General features: G+C 40.3%; 1 protein-coding gene across 3 annotated transcripts in view; it reads right to left on the bottom strand.

The window, feature by feature from the left end:
- The window catches only part of KHDRBS3 (KH RNA binding domain containing, signal transduction associated 3), a 738992-nt gene extending 715693 nt beyond the window's left edge, over nt 1-23299 (bottom strand). For 2 of the 3 annotated variants that reach the window (XR_003854946.1, XR_003854947.1), the window contains exon 1: nt 22664-23299. Coding sequence is in view for 1 of the 3 variants with exons in the window: in XM_029592068.1 (XP_029447928.1) it covers nt 22664-22751 (88 nt within the window). In the remaining 2 variants the exon portion in view is untranslated. The remainder of the gene's footprint in view (nt 1-22663) is intronic. The other variant, XM_029592068.1, reaches the window with a different exon arrangement.
- Nucleotides 23300-23564: the final 265 nt, after the last annotated feature.

Raw genomic sequence — 23564 nt, 5'->3', positions numbered from 1 at the left:
GTTTGGTAAGTTAATGCTGGAATCTTGTTCACCCATGAAAGAATGTGCGGCAAATAATTAAACTGAATGAAATTGATGTTTGTCCACAAAACACTTTTTAGCAGTAAAGCAGAGCAAGTGGATACGAGGAGCAGAACCTTCGGTGAACAGTTCGGAAGTACTTACGTTGATCACAGCCCCTGAAGCAGCACTAGCGAAACGTACGTCGGGCTGGAGCAGGGCTAATCGCCCTCCGAGAGAAAACAGTCTCTGTATCATCTACCGAATAAAAGTGTTGAGTGTAGGTGCACAAACTGAAAATTGAAGCATCTTCATAAAAGGAAGATACCATTCCACTTTACCTTTTAAAGATATCTCGTTAAAAAAAAGTTCAGAAAAAAACAAGACAAAACTAAGAGAAAAGTGTTTAGCAATAAAGGACATGGACCTATGATTAAGTATGACCCGAAGAGGCTATACATGACAACAAATGAGTCAGTATTCCCACGGGTGTTATGATGGTCCTTTCAAAAGTTTTAAAAAAAGTAAAAAAGTAAAAATTATACTGCACATTGAAAAATAAAAGTGAATTTCATAACGTTTTCCAGTTGGATATTGTATTCGTTGTGACAAGAATTAACAGTTCATTTTCTTGTGAGACTTCAATTACCCCAATATTGACTGGGTAAATGTATCATCGGGACACGCTAGAGAGATAACGTTCCTGGATGGAATAAATGATAGCTTTATGGAACAATTGGTTCAGGAACAGACGAGAGAGGGAGCAATTTTAGATCTAATTCTCAGTGGAGCACAGGACTTGGTGAGAGAGGTAACAGTGGTGGGGCCGCTTGGCAATAATGATCATAATATGGTCAAATTTGAATTAATGACTGGAAGGGGAACAGTATGAAAATCCACGGCTCTCCTGCTAAATCATCCATTGTACCTAAAGACTGGAGGATAGCTAATGTAACCCCAATATTTAAAAAGAGCTCCAGGGGCGATCCAGGAAACTACAGACCGGTTAGCCTGACTTCAGTGCCGGGAAAAATAGTGGAAAGTGTTCTAAACATCAAAATCACAGAACATATAGAAAGACATGGTTTAATGGAACAAAGTCAGAATGGCTTTACCCAAGGCAAGTCTTGCCTCACAAACCTGCTTCACTTTTTTGAAGGAGTTAATAAACATGTGGATAAAGGTGAACCGGTAGATGTAGTATACTTTGATTTTCAGAAGGTGTTTGACAAAGTTCCTCATGATAGGCTTCTAGGAAAAAGTCATGGGATAGGTGGTGATGTCCTTTCGTGGACTGCAAACTGACTAAAAGACAGGAAACAGAGAGTAGGATAAAATGGACAATTTTCTCAGTGGAAGGGAGTGGGCAGTGGAGTGCCTCAGGGATCTATATTGGGACCCTTACTTTTCAATATATTTATAAATGATCTGGAAAGAAATACAATGAGTGAGATAATCAAATTTGCAGATGATACAAAATTGTTCAGAGTAGTTAAATCACAAGCAGATTGTGATAAATTGCAGGAAGACCTTGTAAGACTGGAAAGTTGGGCATCAAAATGGCAGATGAAATTTAATGTGGATAAGTGCAAGGTGATGCATATAGGGAAAAATAACCCATGCTATAGTTACACAATGTTAGGTTCCATATTAGGTGCTACAACCCAAGAAAGAGATCTAGGCATCATAGTGGATAACACAATGAAATAGTCGGTTCAGTGTGCTGCGGCAGTCAAAAAAGCAAACAGAATGTTGGGATTTATTTTAAAGGGAATGGTGAATAAAACGGAAAAATGTCATAATGCCTCTGTATCACTCCATGGTGAGACCGCACCTTGAATACTGTGTACAATTCTGGTCGCCGCATCTCAAAAAAGATATAATTGTGATGGAGAAGGTACAGAGAAGGGCTACCAAAATGATAAGGGGAATGGAACAGCTCCCCTGTGAGTGAAGAGTAAAGAGGTTAGGACTTTTCAGCTTGGAGAAGAGACGGCTAAGGGGGGATATGATAGAGGTGTTTAAAATCATGAGAGGTCTAGAACGGGTAGATGTGAATCTGTTATTTACTCTTTCAGATAATAGAAAGACTAGGGGGCACTCCATGAAGTTAGCATGTGGCACATTTAAAACTAATCGGAGAAAGTTCTTTTTCACACAACGCACAATTAATCTCTGGAATTTGTTGCCAGAGGATGTGGTTAGTGCAGTTAATGTAGCTGTGTTTAAAAAAGGATTGGAAAAGTTCTTGGAGGAGAAGTCCATTACCTGCTATTAAGCTGACTTAAAAAATAGTCACTGCTATTACAAGTAATAGTAACATGGTTTTGGGTACTTGCCAGGTTCTTATGGCCTGGATTGGCCACGGTTGGAAAAAGGATGCTGGGCCCTTGGTCTGACCCAGTATGGCATGCTCTTTTGTTTCATTTTATTTTTAGAGTAAAAAAACCTTTACCAGAGTTCAGCCCTCCCTAGCTGAGAGCAAGAACGGGTTCCAGCTATGGGGGAAGAGAGCAAAAGCCTTCACCGCCAAGTCTCTCTCTGCCTGCAATAGCTAATTAAAATTTAGATCCACGCAACTCAAGTCTACTGGACTGATGGCACTCTACTGAGGGAGAGAGTCTGCACAGTATTTTGGATTTTTATATAATCGACATTCTTGTATCATCTTATGAGGCAAGTGGTGCTATACAAACATCTCATCCAATATCTAGTTTTTTGTTGTTTTTTTTTTTTTTTTTTTACTCACAGGCAATCCCCCAAAGGGAAATATTTATATTACTATGTTTAATTGGTTATCTATTCTATTTGTTCCATAATTATTGTTAGTTCTATTGTTACCTGTTTTATTGTTCAACTGTTCTATGTAAAGCCCACTACTCTTTTTGGGCATTTAAAAGTTGTATGTAAACCGGATTGATTTGTAGTTCCTACAAGAACTTCGGTCTATAAAAATAAAAAATAAATAAATAAATAAATAAATAAAAAATAAATGAATGTCCACCATTTGCTGGAGACGGCAAATACTGGCAGGGCTGGCTATATGACCATGAAGTCAGTTTTTGCTCCATCTTCATCTGCTGGCCGAGGTACATAACACACTTGTGCAAACTCATCTGCCCAAATACTGAGGAAGTAGGAGCTGGGCACCGCACAGCTCAAACTCACTTAGAACTGTGTGGGGATGGAAAACAGAACAGATATTGCAGAGGCATCTTTGGCAGCAAGCCTCTGGGGAAGATAAGTGTGGGGGGGGGGGGGGGGGCGGGGAATGGGAACAGGATGGAGGCATGTGCACATGGGGAGGGGACTGGAGCTGTTTTGGTTACATGAGTTGTTTCGAGTGCATGTGAGCAGACAGGCAGTTACATCATCAGACGAGATGCACCCAGGTCAGTCAAGTTATTAGAGTGGGACACCCATTCTGCATCCAGGAAAGTGGCCACTATCAGATGGATGGGCTTGCCTCTCATATTTGCGTTTTTATGTCATAGTGATGCTTTCTTTAAAAATAGTGAGAATCACTTTTAAAAGGTGGTTTCAGGATTCTATCAATGTTTGCAGAATACTTAATGTGGGTTGTCAAGTGGTAGAAATGACTTGGATACCTACGTGGAACCTGTGTAAGTGTTGTTCTTTGGATAAAGTTATTGCAGATTGATGTCCAAATCACTAACTTGGTATTCATTTAAATACCCCTAAGGCACTCTGGACACCAGTAAAAATTTTCAAGCTTGGTGGTTAGGGCGATAATAAATGCTGGTTTTGTCACACAGATAAGGGCATTCTCATGCTATATTTCTAACAATGTAAAGAAATTTTGGATAATGGTATGGGAAAGATTCAATGAATTACTAAATATACTGTGTGTGTTTTAAATGCTTTTATAGATAGATATCGATAGAGATATCTATGTGCTGTTCGTAATCTGCGAAGTATCACAAAGCTCAATGGGGTTCTCCCAGTTTGAGTAGTTACTCAAACTGGGAGAACCCCATTGAGCTTTGTGATATGGAAGGAGACAGAGGAATTCTGGATATAGCTCGTGAGACCTGAGAAGAGGAAGCGAATACCAAGCAAAGCATAGTTGACTACATTCTCAGAGTACAAGATCGCCTAAAGAAGGCTAGCAAGGTGGCTCGCTCTAATCTGAAAAAGGTTCAGAATTCTCAAGCTCAAACTTATAAAATCGCCCCACAGTCTAGTGAGTATATTAACCAGTGAACCGGGTCCTTGTCCTCCTGCAATCGTCAGAAAGCAAGCTTTTAGCCCATTGGAAAAGACGCTATTAAGTCCTGGAGAAAACAGGGCCAGTGGACTACAAGATAGCTCTGCAAAATAAGCAAAAGACCACCCAAATCTACCACATATACCTCCTGAAGAAATGGGTGCCACAAGAGTGTGGCATGGTTCAGGAAGGAGAATTTGGCCCAGAGGTCAGACAAACTGGACCAAGCACAAATACCCTTCGAGAAGAGTTGCCACCGTACAGGCAGCTGACTTGAAGCAGCTGGTAGAGAAAAACAAAGACCTTCTCAAACCTGCCTGGTCATTCCCATCTGTTACAACATATTACTTCTCCTGGAGTGGTGGTACGCCAACGACCTTATCGAATCCCCGAAGCCAGGTACCACATCAGTAAGGCTGAAGTGAAGGAGATGCTCCAGCTCTGTGTAATAAAAGGAGTCCAACAGTGACTGTCCCTCACCCAATGTATTGGTGCTGAAGCCAGATGGCAGTATCAGGTTCTGTATAGGCTTCAAAAAGGTTAACAAAGTCTCAAAACTCAATGCCTATCCAATGCCACAAGTGGATGAACTGATTGAGCATTTGAGGTCATCCCAGTTCATCTCTACCCTCAATCTTACTAAAGGGTATTGGCAGGTGCCTCTCACGTCCTCGGCTGTTCCGGTTCACTGTACTCCCATTTGGCTTTCCTAGCACCCCTGCTACATTTCAATGATTCATTAGCCACCTGCTCCACCCACATCAAGATTATGCAGCTGCCTACCTAATTGACATGATGATCTACAGCCACAACCCATCTTAACCAACTCTTAACCAGTCTAAAGAAAGCAGGGCTAACGGTTAATCCCAAGGAGGGCAAGAGGCCCAGTATCTTGGCTATACCCTAGGAAAGGGTAAGGTCCATCCGCAGACCAGAAAGATCGAGGCGATGACCCGGGTGCCAGTCCCAAAAACGAAGATGAAAAAGTGAGAGCGTTTTTAGGCCTTATGGGATATTGTAAGAGGTTTATCTCTAACTAGTCAGAGAAGACAGAGGCTCTCAAAAAAACTACTGGTCAAAGAAAGCACCAGAGAAGGTCCAGTGGCCAGAGGAAGCGGTGAAGGCCTTCAGAGCCCTGAAGGAGTCTATATATTCTAAACCAGTCCTGATCAGCCCGGACTCTACCAAATCCTTCACGGTGCAAACAGATACCATCTTGGCCCAAAAGAACAATGACCAAAAACATCCTGTGGCATGCATCAGCCAGAAGCCGATGCCACATGAGAGATGACACACAACTGTTCAAGGAGGCAGCCTTGCGCTATTACCTGCTGGGGAGTCAGTGTATGCTTATAACGGACCATCAACCGCTCTTATGAATCAATAGGAACAAGGAATCCAAAACAAGAGTAATGCATTAGTTCCTGACCCTGTAGACTTTCTACTACAAGATTTGACACAGGACAGAAAAGGAGAATGCAAATGCAGATTTCCTGTCAAGAGAGGTTTTCCTTGTACAGGCAAACGCTCATCCTGGCAAGGCTGAGCTGAGGGGTGAGTGTATGTGAGGGAATGTAGAGGAAACTCCCTTAGTTGACCTTAAAGGACCAGGCATAGCTATCCCACCCGGTCTCCTCAAGATAGAGGGGCACAGGGAATCCTGGGTAAAGGGTAGAACCCTTCTCCAGAGGATAAAACCTCAGGCTCTGGGGAGCTGATGGAGTTCCAGTATACACTAAGACCACTTACATCTAAAAAGGTTTGTTAAAGACTTTTCTGTGCGTGAAGATTTTCTCTGTGCAAAGACTGAAGTACATGAGGCTAAAGGGAACTGCTGAAGTGTTTTGCTGTCGTTTGCTGCCTGTTTTGAAGTGGTGAACCGCTGAAGTGTTTCCTTTTAGTTTGCTGCCATTTTGTTTGAGTTTACTATCAATGTAAATAAAAAGCACTGAAGCACAGTCTAATTGAGATTTCTTCTACCTAACCCACTGACTGCTCAAGCTACCACACACATAACATATACAAGATACTTTGTAATGACATATACAATTTAACAAATACAATTGCCCTATGCTGTCTGATTATCGCATGTAACTCTTACTGGAAAAGCAGCCAAGTACAACAAACGTTTTACATTACATTCACCTTAAAATGTTTACAACTAAGGAAGCCATTATCGCAAATCAAGGGCCTTGACAGGGATTGAATTATTATATCCAGGAAAAAATATCACATTGGCATCAAGTTGGATATATACTGTTGTAACCTACAAGTAGAATATTGGGGATTCCTAATTTAGGATCCGCATTATACTGGCTCATAACTGTTTATAGACTGTAATAGCCCGTAAGTAAACATATCAAGTATTGTTTTAAATATTTGACAATATAAACATTTTATTAAGGTGAATATTTTTGAACATTTGACGACAACTTGGCTAATTTTCCAGTGAAAGAGTTACACGTGATAATCAAACAGCATAGCACAATTGTATATATTATAAAGTCTTTTGTATATATTAGGTAAATGTAAACTGGTTATTTATTCTTTACAAAAAAAAAAGAAAAAAAGAAAGACTAGGGGGACACTCCATAAGTTAGTAAGTAGCACAGTCAAAGAAAATTGGAAAAAATTAATTTTTCTCTCAACATACATTGCTAGAGGATGTGGTTAAAGCAATTAGGATATATGGGTTTAAAAAAAAAAGTTTGGTAAGCTACTGGATATATTGGATATATTAGGATATATGGGTTTAAAAAAAAAAGTTTGGTAAGCTACTGGAGAAGTCCATAAACTGTAAGTACACTTACTCGCTAATTTTAAAAAGTTTGCACGAACGCCCATAAACATGTATATCTGTATGCAGAGATACGCTGCAATTTTATATCATGCACACACATATGTGCGTATCATTTAAAATACCCCACTGTGCGTATGTGTGCATGTGATTTTAAGAAGTAGCTCGAGTAAACGTCCCACGTGTATTACCTGTTAGGAAAAGCCACTACTTATGACTGCACAATTGCATCATGGGATCTATTTACTGTATACTCTCTGTAAAGAAATATTTCCTAAGATTACTCCTTAGTCTATCCCTTTTCACCCTCATCCCATGAATCCTTGACTAGATCTTTCTTTCCACTGAAAGGCTAGCCTCTGTGCATGGAAACATTTGAGATATTTAAATCTCTCTTATATCCCCTCTCTTACATTACCTCTAGGATATACATGTTTACATTTTTTATTCTATCCCTATATGCTTTAGAACAGTGGTCCCCAACCCTGTCCTGGGGGCCCACCAGCCAGTCAGGTTTTCAGGATATCCACAATGAATATGCATTGACAGAAAGTTTGCATGCACTGCCTCCATAACATGCAAATTTTCTCTCATGCATCCCATTGTGGATATCCTGAAAACCTGATTGGCTGGTGGGCCCCCAGGACAGGGTTGAGGACCACTGCTTTAGAATGAAGACCACTGTTCATTTTAGTAGCCACCCTCTGGATAAACTCAAACCGGTTTATATCCTTTGCAGGTGTGGTCTCCAGAACTGTACACAGTATATTAAATGAGGTCTCACCAAGGACCTCTACAAGGCAATATCACCTCCCTTTTTCTGCTGATCATTGCTCTCCTTAAGCAGCCAAGCATCTTTATGGCTTTTTCCCCCCTTTATCCACCTGTTTGGCTACCTTAAGATCATCAGATACAATCACTAATAGATCCTGTTCTTTTGTGCTTAGAATTTCACCTCCAATATTGTACCTCTTCCTTGGGAGTAAAGCGCTCCTATCCCTCAGAAAAGGAGACAGATATCTGGAGGCTAGAGCAGCTGCCAGGCATGCTGTGTTAAGGTTGTCAGGGTGTAAAGGTAGGCTATGGTGGGACTGGAAGAGGAAGGGCAATGGCAATAAATAGGAGCCTCAGAGAACTTCCATGGGTGGTGCTATGCCTGTGGCTGGGGAGGGGGCAGGGGAAGAGCAATTCAGAGAGGCCTTGGGAAGTTCCACAAGTATCATCTAGTTATCTGTAAATAAACTGCAATTTTGGAAGATGTTTCTTCCTGTAATCAGAAATTGATAGAGCTTTCCTATCCTTGGCCTTAAAACTCTACCTTAGCTAATGGAAGGACAGTTCTTTCCTAGATATACTTACTTGCTGAAATATAGTACATTTAATATACACACATCTATTGCAACTAAAAAATTCTAGAAAAATCTGAAAACCTGTAAACTATACTGCATCCCAGGTGGTGTAACTACAATCTTTTTGCTGTATCATGAAACAAAATATGTTGTACAATATGGTAGTAGTATTCATCCAGTCAAGTTAATGTTATGCTCACTAAATGAAAATTGTATTTAAACACATCTTGAGAAATCAACATCCATTAAAAAGAAAAAAAAGCAATGCATACTACACAAAGGCAGGAATTCAAAGCAAGATTAAACAAACAGTGAAAGCGTGAACATTCACTGCTATGACAAACACTTTTACCACTAGGTTTGTTTCTTTAATAATTAGCGTTTTAAAATTACTCTTGTACTTATGTGTGTTATTCTTTGTGCTTATTACAATTTACTTTAAAAAGTGCCATTTGGGTACTGCACCAATCTGCTACTTAGAAAAAAACATCACCTAATTATAGAAAATGATTAGTTAAGGATTCCCTAAAGATACCAAGGACAACAAATCTTCTTTGGAATAACAGACAACAACTGTGCAAGATTATAAATAGAAGAAGCATTTTAAAGCATTTTGAAAGATTAAGTTTATTCCCTATCAAAAGGATGAAAGTTATAAAATCATTTATTCCAACATTTTTCAAAACATTGTACAACAGTTTATTGGTTAATAAGGTACATGGATCAGAATCTTTTTCAGGACAGATCTTAAAAGCATCTTCTAAAGTTAGTAAAGCATAGAATTAGGAAAGAAAATCTTAATGTTTCCATTTGAACGATATTATCTTGAACTTAAAAGCTGTAGGTCAGTTTGAAAACTGGGATTATGCTTTCCATTAAACATGTAGCTGACTAAGGAATCTCATCAATCTCCCATAATCTTCAGCAACTGGCAGGAACACTTGACAAGAGACAAGGGGATTAACAGAGTGCTTTGCTAGGAAATATCTACTTTCTGTCAAAATTGTATTTTTCTGAAAGGGCCACTTAACCACATTCTTAATTTCATGTCCAAACTCTAGATTACATTCACAATTCTATCAGATTTCAATTAGTAGCAGGTAAAAAAGTGGGTTTTTTTTCCATTCCAGTAACTTGGTCAAGATAGCCATCAAACTGCATGTGAACAGTTTCTATTACTGAAACCCAATGCATAGTACTTTCTTTCCATTGCTCAAATGTCTAATTACTTGTCAATACAATAGAAGGAATATAACCCTTTTGTTTCACAGCATTGTAACCTGTCATCTACAAGTCATTGTGGGTGCCTATGTTAAGGAAAACTCAGTATAACACTAATGAAAATGTGACTAACAGCTCATCAATTATTTTTATACAGGTTTTTAAAATGTACTTTTAAAAGCAGAATTATGACAACACACAAAGGGCCGGATTTTCAAAAGGTTACATGCGCCGGGCCTATTTTAAAAAGGCCGGCGACACGTGTAAAGCCCCGGGAAGCGTGTAAGTCCTGCGGCTTTACAAAAGGGGCGGTCCGGAGGCGGGGCCAGAGATCTCCACAAGGTTGCTGGGCCGGTGCGCGCAATTTACTTCGCCCCAGGGCTGAAGTTTTAAAACAAAAAGAAGTCGTCAAAGGTAGGGGGAAAGGGCAGGGAAGGTAGAGGAAGGGAAGAGAAGGTAGGGTGTTGGAAAGTTCCCCCCGATTTCGGAGCGGCCTGGGAGGGAACAGGGGGGAAGGCAGCACGGCTAGGAGCGGGCTCAGCGTGTGCAAGGTGCACAATTGTGCACCCCCTTGCGTGAGCCGACGCTGGATTTTATAACATACGCGCGCATGTTATAAAAAAAAAAAAAATCGGGCGAACATGTGCGCGCCGGGTAGCACGCGCAAATGTACGCCCGCACACTCCTTTTTAAAATCTACCCCAAAGCCTACTTCAGTTAACTGGAAATCTCAAAATTGCTTTGTGTTAGAGCTATCTTTCAGGGATTAAAAAAAAAAAACCCCTAAAAACTAATTTGATACAAATCATATATACCAGTTCTGCCAGAGACTTTCAGATCATGTGTACTTAATTTACAGTTTAAAAATAAACATTTATGTAGTCAGTTAAATGAGACTACAAACAAAAAAGGCACTAGTCTGCCCTATTCCTGAATCATTAAAATGATTCAGATAACTCTCAGTAATTTTCACATTCTACCAACTCTGTATTTAGCTTTGGGCAGAATGAGAGGTGCTATGCCCACAACTCCCCACTGATGCAAGAATAAAGATATATAGGTTTTGAAAATTCGGGGAACCTCAGCCATTTGTATAACTCCTATTTGTATTCTCATTTCCCATTTCCCCCCCACCTCCCAAATTACCACCCACCACTTTACCCCAATTATTTTCAATTGCTTCTCCTATACTGCTTTCCCCACCAGGTGCCCACAGTTTTCTACCATTATGATGCATTCAATCCTTTTTTCCCCTTCATTCAGCCCAAACCTAGCACCCTTTAGTAGAGACATGAAAGCTGACACCAGGAATTGCTGGCAAGAGTAAAGCAGCAAAGGTTTATCAATATTAAGTAAATCCCTGAAGCTCAGGCGAAGACAGGCTTGCTGCCAGAGACCTGTCAAGAAGGGGAGGCACAAGTATATATTTGTTCATGCAAAAGAGGGTGATCTTTTATGAAGACTATATTGCATGCATTATATAAGAGCCTATTCCTGGAATTGGAGTGTATGCATGTACCTGTTCAACATAGTCTAACGCTAAATGTGGGAAGTGCCGCACAGACGCAATACAACAAAACTTTGAATCTTAGAGTAGAATGTCCACTAGAGTGCGCAGGTGACATCATCCAAATAGCAGGGATGATTCAGCCTGCTTATCAACAGAAAAAGTATATTGAATGTGCTGTTCTTGTGCCCTAAATGTACTATTCTGCATGTGTCTCCACTAATTTATAGTTTTCTCCTTTCCAAATGTCAAAATGGAATTTGCCAAACTCACCTCTTAAATCCAGTGCAGATTTCCACTTTGATATAAGTAAATGTTACAGTAATCAGAACAAAATAGTCTACTTTATTTTCAAGTTTCAGAAGTTACTAGTTTATTGTTGTGTTTGTAACATGTAACCCAGGAGTCATTACTTGCAGTTATTGTTTTTGCTTTCAATATTCTTTAGATATTCTTCATATACTGAGTTAATGTGAACACTTCTACCACCAGGATCCTCTACTATTTAATTTATCTGAGCTCTGCACCTGTTATCTAACCAGCACAGGATCAGTAGCAGCAGTGTTCAGGGTGATTCACCAACTGGAAGATAGGAAAAGGGATTGTGTTAACTACAGAGGAGAGGTTATGACAGAATACAAGCAGAGACAGCAAACAGTTGTTAGACTCCCTAGGGAGAGCAAAAATAAGGGCGTACATAGACATGAAATTGCATTAACTGTCTGTAGACAGTTCTTAGGTTCCTACTTGGTCAGTTTCTTAAAACTGACCTTATAAGATCATGTTCATCCCTCCCCCTATTACTCCTGGGGGAATTCTGCAAAATTCCCCCAGGAGTAATACGGGGAATTTTGCAGAATTCTGCAAACCTTATATTGGTCAAAATAACACAATTTACATGACAATTTAAAATGTAACTACTTAAAGACTAATACAGAAAAAAAGTTATTACTTAAAGATGCAGAATTTTAAATATTTTGAGAAGAATTTTCCTAGAAATTCACTGCAAGAGTGTCCCTTCCACACTCTCTCCCCTACTCCCCTGGCCACTTTGCCCTCTCAAGCCCCAACTCCTTCACCTGTCAGTATCTCTCCCCTCCACCTCTAGGCTCAACCCCTTCCACTCTAGGGTCAAACTCTGGGACTGGCAATATTCTCAGTACTGCCCCTCACACAGGCTCCCTTTTGTCCCTCTCTCACACACTCGCACAGGGCCCTCTCTCTTGCATACACATCCACACAATTCCCTCTCTCACAGGCTACCTATGTCTCTCTCTCACGCACCCCCACATACACACAAGCTCCTAATCTCACACACAGACACTCCTTCACAATCTTCTCATATAGCCTCCATCTCTCTGAAACCCACAATCAAGCATCCCCCTTACCTCCCATGCTCTCTAGCACCCTCCCCTCCCTCACACACACACACAATCTTTCTTATTGGCGCCTTTATCTTCACCGCACACGGGAGCCTTCCATCTTCACCGCGAACAGCACCCCCAGGCCTTATCCTTCACACACTCCATTCGCGGCATGCCAGGGTCTCCCTTTGCTATTTTCTGAGCATAAAATGGCAATTCTGTGCGGGGGGAATTCTGCGCAAATTATGCACTCCGCAGTAATGCAGAATTCCTCCAGGACTACCCTATCCAGGCCCAGCACTACTAGGTGTGCATACCATAGAATTGCACAGGGTGGCAGAAAAGAAGCAGCCAGCATGTGGCCAAGAAGAGGAAGAGGTCCATGGAACGCGCTGGTAGATCGCATCCCAGTGGCGACCAAGAAGTACAGAAGGCCCGTGAGGCAACCAGTGGACCCTATCTCACCAGCAGCCGAAGAAGGATGGAACTCCTTCTCAGTGCTGGTGTATGCTGTTCAAAACACATACAGCTAGCATGTTTTCTATCCTGATCTGGCGATGCAAGAGAGCTGCATAGAGGAAGTGCTAGACTCGCGTGGTTTGATTAGCACATGAGCCAGCACACAAGGAAAAGCAGCAGAATGGCTCCCACTGGTGTGTGTGAATGAATGAATGAATGAATGACAGCTTGCCTGGAGGGTTGTGTGTGTGGATGGGAACTTGTCTGGGGTTGTTTGTATGAATGAATAGGAGAGTGTGCGCTGCAGAGTCTGGCTTGTTGCGGTTTCTGGTTCACTCTCTGTTTATAGTCTCTGAATTTGATGAGGGTGAATGTTCTGCATGTTTAATTGAGGGGGGGGTATTCGGTGTTTAAAAAAAAAAAGAGGGGGGGGCAGCAAAAATACTACCACCAGCCCTGCCCCTATCCCCAATAACTTCTGAACTGTTCATCCAACTGCATTCAAATCTGTGCCACGTATAGGGAAGCTAACAAATCTGTAGACATTTTAGGGTTTGTTTGTTTTTTGAGGGAGACCTACATAAGTGTGTTGCAGTTGTCTAATCTAGAGAGACAAACAGTTCAAGAACAATCAGTATAAAAAATGAGTACTACCACGTCAGTCTACGATCATATAAAGAAACAAAACTCAGAAGACGCTAAATATGACATCTTCTTACTGGACAAAATATTTTTGTGATTAACTTTTGATGGCTATGCTTCCATCAGATCAATATAGAATAAGCTAGGCATAAAGTTATCAGACTATATAAGTAAATTACAGTTTACAGTACAATGACAGTACAGATGCAGTTTTAGTTTTCAAAGTGGTAAATAACAGTAAAATACATGCATATATATTGCACACATGTAGGCCAATGCAATATAGCACACTCAGCCTAGCGCACAGCTTGACAAGCAGTTGGACACTAGAATAACTTCCGAAAATGAGCACTCTATGCGCTTATTGCATCGGCCACCTGGTAACATAGGTGGCCGATGCCATAAGGTGGAACTTGAGCTTATAAGAACATAAGAAAATGCCATACTGGGTCAGACCAAGGCTCCATCAAGCCCAGCATCCTGTTTCCAACAGTGGCCAATCCAGGCCATAAGAACCTGGCAAGTACCCAAATGGAGCAATACAGAGGCATTATGAATTTTCCGTTTTATTCACCATTCCCTTTCTAATAATTCCCAGCATTCTGTTTGCTTTTTTGACTGCCGCAGCACACTGAACCGACGATTTCAATGTGTTATCCACTATGACGCCTAGATCTCTTTCTTGGGTTGTAGCACCTAATATGGAAACCCAACATTGTGTAATTATAGCATGGGTTATTTTTCCCTATATGCATCACCTTGCACTTATCCACATTAAATTTCATCTGCCATTTGGATGCCCAATTTTCCAGTCTCACATGGTCTTCCTGCAATTTATCACAATCTGCTTGTGATTTAACTACTCTGAACAATTTTGTGTCATCTGCAAATTTGATTATCTCACTCGTCGTATTTCTTTCCAGATCATTTATAAATATATTGAAAAGTAAGGGTCCCAATACAGATCCCTGAGGCACTCCACTGCCCACTCCCTTCCACTGAGAAAATTGTCCATTTAATCCTACTCTCTGTTTCCTGTCTTTTAGCCAGTTTGCAATCCACGAAAGGACATCGCCACCTATCCCATGACTTTTTACTTTTCCTAGAAGCCTCTCATGAGGAACTTTGTCAAATGCCTTCTAAAAATCCAAGTACACTACATCTACCGGTTCACCTTTATCCACATGTTTATTAACTTCTTCAAAACAGTGAAGCACATTTGTGAGGCAAGACTTGCCTTGGGTAATGCCATGCTGACTTTGTTCCATTAAACCATATCTTTCTATTTGTTCTGTGATTTTGATGTTTAGAACACTTTCCACTATTTTTCCTGGCACTGAAGTCATGCTAACCGGTCTGTAGTTTCCCGGATCGCCCCTGGAGCCCTTTTTAAATATTAGAGTTACATTTGCTATCGTCCAGTCTTCAGGTACAATGGATGATTTTAATGATAGGTTACAAATTTTTACTAATAGGTCTGAAATTTCATTTTTTAGTTCCTTCAGAACTCTGGCTGTATACCATCCGGTCCAGGTGATTTACTACTCTCTCCAAAGCTGTAAACATTTTACATTAAAAAGGATGGGCACGAGAGCTAGCAGACTGTTTGGTAATGAGTGAACAAGGCTATAGGTTGTATTATAATAGTATCACGAATAAAGATGATTTTCAAAACAGAAGGAGTAATCTAAGATGGAAAGGTTTGAGAGAACCAACAGAAGCATTTACAGCTATGATGAGCTGGGGTGGGAGGGAGGGAGTTCTTTTTGGTAATGGTTAAGGAAGCTCATGTCCCTATTAAGCTCTTCTGTGTTTATTTCAAAGTATTTTATCATATGAAGTTGGGACATATCTGAGGAACATGATAATTAAACAGCATATGTTGGTCTTCGGAAGTTCGTTATAGATGCTGCAGAGATCATAGTACTGGGTTTCCCTTGAAGATTGCTCCCTCTTATTGCCTGTTGTGAGAAAATTGTTTCAGGAGAACAGCATGGTTTTTTTTAAGGTGTTCTTTAGATCTGAATACGTCAGTTTTTTCTGAAAGGGTTTCGTAGGAGGAACATATTAGGGGCCAATGTAGCAAGACCTGCAGTGAAATCAGCACTAGTTGTCTGCATGTATTTTTTCTTTTAGTGCACGTGGCAAAAGGAGGAGCCTCCATGGGATGCAATAAAGGCAGTGTATGCAAATGAGATGCATGCTAAAAATCCATAAAGTAAACCACACACAAAAACGCATGCAACTCTGCCATTTTACCCTGGTAAATAGTTTACACATGAAAATAGCTTTGCAATTGTCCTCATGATGACTCTGCAAAATAGTACCCAGTGAAAGTTACATGGAAGTTCATAATGTAAGAGAACCATAACTTTCCTCATAAGTACATTTTTTTCAATTGAATTGTATTAGTAGGATCTAAATAATAGAGGATGAAGATGCTTGTAAATATGCACACTACAGCTATAAAATACACCAAAATAGGATAAGCTTTTGCAAAGACTACCTGCCCTCCTAAGTCTTTTTACTCACTGGTTAAAATCACTGGTGAATATATTCATAGTAATATCCATCCATGGAGGTAAGTTCTGTGTTAAGTAGGTAAAAGGCTTTCACAAGTCTAGACTTTGTTGGAAACTTTTTCCCTTTTAACAGATCAAACTAAAACTCAATTCTGCAGCATAATCTGACAAATGACAAAAGAGAAAAACATGTATTTTTATCAGAAAAAAGACGGTTGGGTGCGCACAAATAAAGGCGAATAAAAAAATATTCTATAAGTTGATATGGACAGGGTTAAAATTGCTATAACAATGATTCAGACAGTCCATCTATCAAGGGACATGACAACTCTTTTGCCTTGCTTGTTTGGCTATAAAATAGTCTTTAATAAGATGAGGATTTTTCAGTATGAAAAATACAACGCCCTAGGGTATCAGATTTTAATGTTGCTACTGGTTAAAATCAATGGTGAATATAGTCATAGTAATATAGTAATAATGGCAGAAAAAGACCAAATGGTCCATTCAGTCTGGCCAGCAAGCTTCCCTAGGCTGCAACTGCCATTCCGTGCAGACGACCCCCCATGTTTCTCTTAAGGGTAGTAACCGCCACTCTGTGCAGTTATCCCAAGCTTTATGATATCCCATACAAATTTCAGCTACCAACATTTTTTACTGGGTGATGAGCTTTCTTGAAAATTCAGACAGACGGTGCTGCTTGACATGCACTGTTTATGGATTTTGCTGTAGAAGCAGTACTGTGCTTTTTCCCTTATGCCTGAGTATCAGTATACCAGACTATAGAAGCAGAGGCTCTGATTTGTTGTTTGAATCCAATTCCCTTTTTCCCCCTGCTGTCGATGTGGGAAAAAATGTTTCAGTTGCATTAAAAGCATCAAGGATTATTGGTTAAGGGTAGTAATCTTCATGCCTTCTGCTAAGGGTAGTAACTGTCACACCAACAAGTTACACCCCTGCACGCTTTCTTCATTTCTTTTAGGACTAGGCCATAGAAGCAGTCCTATGCCTTTTCCCTTATGGCTGCATATCAGTATACCAGACCGTATTCATGCTACTCAGAAAATAAATGTATATTTAGAATAATGTATCTATTTAATCAAATAACTAAATAGAAAACTGTCATTGTTAAAACCATGGATAGAAAAAAAATGGAAAAAGAATTAAACTAGCACATGAATGACTGATCTAATTTGTGATCATAATCTTCAAATTTTTTTTTCTAAAACAAACTTTTGACCTTTAAGGAATTTGGTTTTAAAAAAAAAAAAAAACCACTTATTTTCAGTTTGGTGCAAAGATTCCCAAGTGCAATGACAACACAGGCACCCTTACTCTAGAACTCTACATCACTGCCATACCGTGAGGTTGGTGGCCATCTCAGGTGCTCAAAACATTATGGTTGTGATTTTGAGTTACCCGACATCTTTTTCACATATTTTGGTGAACTACAAATGTTTTTCAAGACATTACTAATAGGGATGTGCATACAAAAAATTTTCAGTTCATTCATGTTGGACCTTTTCAGCCCATTTTTCAGTTTATTTCATTCATTTGGTAGTTTATGCATATAAATTCTATATTATGTGCATAAAATAATTACACACATGAACTACCAAAACAAATGCACACTTATCCCAAGTGGTGTACTGTGCTGCTTACATAGCACCTAATGAGCTGCAGCAGCAGTCTCCCTGCTTCTCTAAGTTATAGTATACCAATTTTCTTCTTTGGCTGAGGCTTTTATAAGCCTCCCACATCCCTATTGCTGCCTTCAGACAACAACTGACATTAGATAACATTTGTATCTGCTTATGAAAATGGATGTGTCATAAAGCTAATTTTCTTGACCATAAATAACCATCCTCATAGTGCAATAAAAAGTTTTGTCTTTCCTTTGCTTTAAGGCCTCTTTTTGATACCATGTGTCATTTTGTTCAAATAAGAACTCTGGGTATGTTTGGTAAACTAATTAAACTGAGTTTCTTAAAAAAAAAAAAAAAAAGTCTGCTGCTACTACAGGTATACAGAGAGAACAACTTGCAAATTTCCTACTGTTTTCCCTATTCAGGCTTCTTATGACATTATTGGCAAAAACAAATTTTCTTCTGATGAAGAAATTAGCAGGAAAAACTCAGATTATTAAGCTCAATCTAGTTCCCACAGGCAGCAAAGAATACAAAGAAAACAAAAGCACAAGTTTTCAAAATGAGAACATTTTCCATGAAACTGGGAAATATGACCCTTTATCAAAACAAATGGGACAGATTGTAACTGCAAATGAAGTGCTAAATATGAGCAATCTGCAGGCACCTGGAAGCCCCAAAATACACAGAAAAACCCACTGCTTTATGTGGAAGCCACTCAGAATTTCATGTGCCTCCTAAAGTCCATCACCTGTCTTCCACTAAAATCTACATTTAAGTCATTTCATTATTCATAAATCAAAATTTACATCTGAAAATATTTGCCCGATACCTCATGATTTTGTTTCACTCAATGATTACAAAAAGGTACAATGCAATAAAATAACACTCAATTCATTAGAGCATCGTACTCCACAGTCTGCAAGTTGTGTTAGCTATATATAGTTTATGAAATGGCAAAAAAAATTATGTTATGCTCTAACTTGCAGAGACAAGTAGAAGAAATCACCAAAAATGCTGGACACTCAATGTACTTAGTTCATATAGGAGAGTGACTTATTGTATTTACCATGGACTCTGCAAGTTTAGTATATAAAGGTTATTTTTCTACCTATATGTAATACACACAACTGACTGAACATGCATCTTGAACATGTTATTCTAATCTGATCTGTACAATGATAAATACGTGATCAAATCACAGCACTACTATAATTTTTCTTCTACTTAAAAAGTATATTTCCACCCAACTGCACTCTGAAAGCTTCAGACTGCACAGTGCCTTGTGCGTATAAACAAAGGCAACATAACTAGAAACAAATTCTAACCATTGTCCCTTACTTTTAAATTTCCACTCCTTGTTTCTTCGTGTGCTGTACATACGTGTGACAACTTAGTAAACTCCTCAAAAAGCAGTCATTTCATCACAAAAGATTGCTGTATTTAAAGAGAAAGTCTGTATTTATTTTATTTACAAAAATGTATAACCCGCCATATTACTAATTTCTGTTGATGGCAGATGCTTAGTGAGAATCAAAAGGTATTGTACAATATAAATTTATCATTATTTTCATAATACATAGGATTAGAAGACTTGCTATTTGCAGAAATTTCTTCAAGATATGCAGACCAGAAGTATGTGTAGAATGATTGCTGGATAACAGTACAGCCTTTGCAAGAAAAGTAAAATCTGTCACTTCTTCAGATGCAGTAAAATCAAAACATTTCTTTCATAAAGAGGCACAATCTATTACTCATTCCAAACTATAGAATTTGAAGTTACATCTATTCGTAAAATTACAAAGCCATGTTCACTCTGTACTTTCTTATACACCTTCTTCAAAGGATGGTTACTGATGAGGTCAGCACCAAGATAGAATGTCTTATTTAAAAGGGGCATTGTAATTAACATAAAAGTACTCAAAGTTACTGCTGGATTATACTATTAGCACAGAGCAAGGTAAAAAAGAAAAACTTCATTTGCTTACACTTTTTACTTTTCAGGATGAAGACTTGCTGACTTGTTTTCTTTGACATAATAAATTAGTGCCTATTGCTAAGATGGGAAAGCTTGATGCTGCTCAGCATTGCTTTACCCACATTGTAAATGTTTCAGAGTCCTTGTGAGGCAGCCTTGATGAGAAACATGTTCATTAGGCGAAAAAATACCAAACAAGCAGAAAGTAGCTAGTTTATAAAAAGTTGTATTTCAGACACTCTGAAAGTATGTCTCACTAAATTACAATAAAGTATGGAGAAGGAGAGAACTCTTGCTTCTAATAAAGAATGCATCTAGTGGTACTATATAAGATTCTGAAAGCTGGCTTTTTGATTGGCTAAAGCTAAAGTATGTTTGAAGCCAATCACAGTGCATTCTCAATAATACACTGCAGCAATCTCTCAGGGTAGGCAGCAGATGGATTTCACACAGTTTTGTTTGTGTTCCTATGTATTCGGTATAACAAAAGTTATGGCAAAGCACAAGCAGGTATTGGCAGGTCCGCATGCTGCTTTGCTAAATATCTATTCAGCTTCACCCAGAGTCTTAATTTCATAAACTCCTACTACACTGGCATGCATCATCTATTCACTACAGTATTTCTTTTATTTTCATATTTTTCATACTGAAGCAGTTTAATTTTTAATACTAAAAACTACTCTGTGTAATCAGTTTAGTCATTTCCCCAACATAAAGTGTTTGGTGCACAGTTTTTCAAGCAATGTGAAACATTCTTTTGAATTTAAAAACAGAGAAACTTAATGACACATTAGAAATTATATTATTACTGTGGCAGTACTTTTAAACCTTTAGCCATATGAAGTACTTTATAGAAGTTAGTTTAGGCTCAAGATCTTTGTAAAAGATGTTTTTATCTCAGATGGTGTGCACCAAATGCAAGCACTGAGGATTGAAACACCTGAGGCAGACACTGAGTTTGTCAAAGCAGTAGTCCACTTAATGGAAAATCAACCCTGACTGAAGAAGGGTGATGTGTTACATATTTGTTGACTGGTCACTGATACTGTATTTTAACAGTTGTTATTTGCCTTCAGTATAACATTTTGGAAGGGCAGAGAACACTTCCAGAAATTCAGATGAAATGATGCAGGAACCACCTTAACTGATATTTGCTAGAAAGCTTATTCTGTATTGTAAAATCTAAGTGCATCATAAACTATACTGAAGGCAACCTTATATTTCAAGTTATACTTGTATTCACATACCCTTACAAAACAGTTTTTGGTGATTTGAAAAGTAATAGAACTTTAGTAAGATCCTTCTATTTTATACATATATTTTACATTGACTTTGGGTGCTTTTTTTATGCCTCTTGCTTTCTATAATCATTCTGAATTTAGTATCATCAGGTTGGTGTACACAGTACTTTCACAGTATGGGCATACAGGAAAAAAAATGCAGGCATTGTTATCATTTGACAAGACTTTTTCGGAGGCTGAATGCACCGACATAAGAAAAAACAAAATTATGACGATATGGCAGTTTGCAGACCACTCATCTTATTTTAAGATGTCTGCTGCTGTAAAAAAAAAAAAAAGCAAAAGCTGCAAAACACAACTAAACCTCAGTGAGGACAAACAGCTTTAACAGTACAAAAAAGAAGAATGGTGCCCACCAGTATTCACCACTGTGGCTATGAAGCTACCTATGGGCAGGACAAGGCTATTAAAGAAATGGACTTGTGTGACTAATTAATCCATACCCAAACACCAGCTCTGGGCACCAACAATCAAACTGCAAGAGGGAATTGCAAACGGGGGTAACGGATGCTGCTCCGGAGCCATTCTGCGCATGAGGGACACCTCACATTCTCCAAGGAGTCAAAAGGTTTCAGCACTGCACAAGTCATCATTAACATGAATCACTGCAGATTACATTCTGTTTTCGTCATGTGTTTGCCTTCTTATAGTAGATGTTTTGATCAAGAAGATGTGAATGAAAATGCATGCATCATCCATGCGCCTCGTCATTAAATGACAGTTTCTTATTTTAGGAGTGCTAAAGAACGAATGAATTAATTAACATAGTCTTAAAACCAACCATATCCTGTATCCCAAAAACCTTAAACGCCGCAAACTACCTGACAGGTGTCAACGGAAATGCCAATGCCAACAAACGGCTAAAGAGATGAGACTCGGCCAAGTGCAAGCAGACTCCTTTCAGCAAAAGTGCACGAAGTATCTAGGAATTGGATGCCGTTCGCTTACAGAGCTAAACGCCAAGGATGCTCACACGATATTTTAATACACACACACAGGTGGGTCAGTGAACTTTTAAAGTAGACGTTAACAACAAAAAAAAAAAAAAGTCCTTGTAGCAAACCCCCAACTATTGGTCACCGGAATGTGTGACCCTACTCCTATTCCCATCTGGAGCCCGATCCGAGGCCGCACCCCCAGCCTGACCTTGCTGGGGACGCAGGGTCAGATTAGCCGCCGGGCATGACAGATTTACATGTGCTGCCAAAGTAATACCTAAAGTGATTTGAGCCGAGACCCTGTGTAATGTAACCTCGTATACAGTAAGGAGAAGGGGGGGAGCGCGCGCTTCCACTTCACCCCGCTGTAGCCTGCCTCCCAGCCCCAACTCTTAAATAAGCCACCTGTAAAGCAAGAGCAAAGCCGATTACATCCAGCCCGCTAAACACGGGACGGCTACTCCCGCGCCTGGAAGGGGGGGAGGGGGGCTCCCCGACCAAGTCAAAAGATATTTTGTGGAAAACGAGACGCCTGATGAAGAACTGAGCCAGCCCCCCCCCCCCCCCCCCGTTTAGCACACCACTGCTTCTAAGCTTGGCACCTGTCAGCCAAAAACTGCCCCCCATCCACCTCCAGCAACCAGGGGACTCCCGCAGACACCGGGAGGGAGGACCCCGGAGCAAAGGCAAAGCGCCCCTCTCTCCCCCGCTCACCTCGGTTTATCATCCTCAAGGCGTGAGTGAAGGAAAAGTCCAGCGAGTCCTTCTCGGCCAGCAGCTCCGGCAGATACTTCTCGTCCATCTTCCCCCCTTCCTCCTCCTCCTCCCAAATCTCACCGCCGGCAGAGGAAGGGAGGGAGGCCGAAGCAAAACGGGATGGACAAAGGACAAACACACACACCAAAAATGATCAGTCTGGAGATGAAGAGGGGGCGCAGAAGCGACCTCCGGTAAGACCGCTCTTCCCTCAAGTCGCCGCCTCGCCTTTCGCCAATTCAACTTCTCGTCGTGCGGATTTCATCAACGTGACCCTGGGAACACACGGGCTTGCTCCCACCCCCCGCCCAGAATAAGTCTCAATTTGGGGGTTTTTTCCCACTCCGGGTTATAACAGTAAAGGCAAGCATATAACCCACGCCGGAGGTAGCAGATCAAATGCTGATGCGCAGCTCTGGCTGCGAGCTTGGTGACTGTTTACAAGCAACGTCGTCCCGCTCTCGCTTCAAACCCGCTCGGCTTCGGTTTTCCAAGCCACGGGGAAAAAAAAAAGAGGGGGGGGGAGGGGGCTGGGGGAATTAATTAATTAATTAATTAAAGCAGCTGCAGCAGCAATCTACAACCGCTCCGAGCGCTGACTTCCAGCAAACTGAGACCGCCCAACCCTGCCTACGTCTCTCTAGTCCGAGCGCTGTAGCTCCAGAACTCCGCCTCCAAAAAAAAAAAAAAAAGAAAACAAACACAAACCGGTTAACGGCAACCTCCCTCAGCTGCCCACAGAGCTCGCGCCAACATATCCTTCCGCGTCCCCGCCCCGCTTCTCCGCCCGACCGCGTCCTCTCCTTTTTTTCCAAGCTCGTGCCTCGCTCCGCCCAACGCTTGGGAGGTGGCCAAATAA

The sequence above is a fragment of the Rhinatrema bivittatum genome, chromosome 2 (genome assembly GCF_901001135.1).
Source record: "Rhinatrema bivittatum chromosome 2, aRhiBiv1.1, whole genome shotgun sequence".
NCBI lineage: Eukaryota > Metazoa > Chordata > Amphibia > Gymnophiona > Rhinatrematidae > Rhinatrema > Rhinatrema bivittatum.
This window is presented reverse-complemented; position numbering and strand designations above follow the sequence as displayed.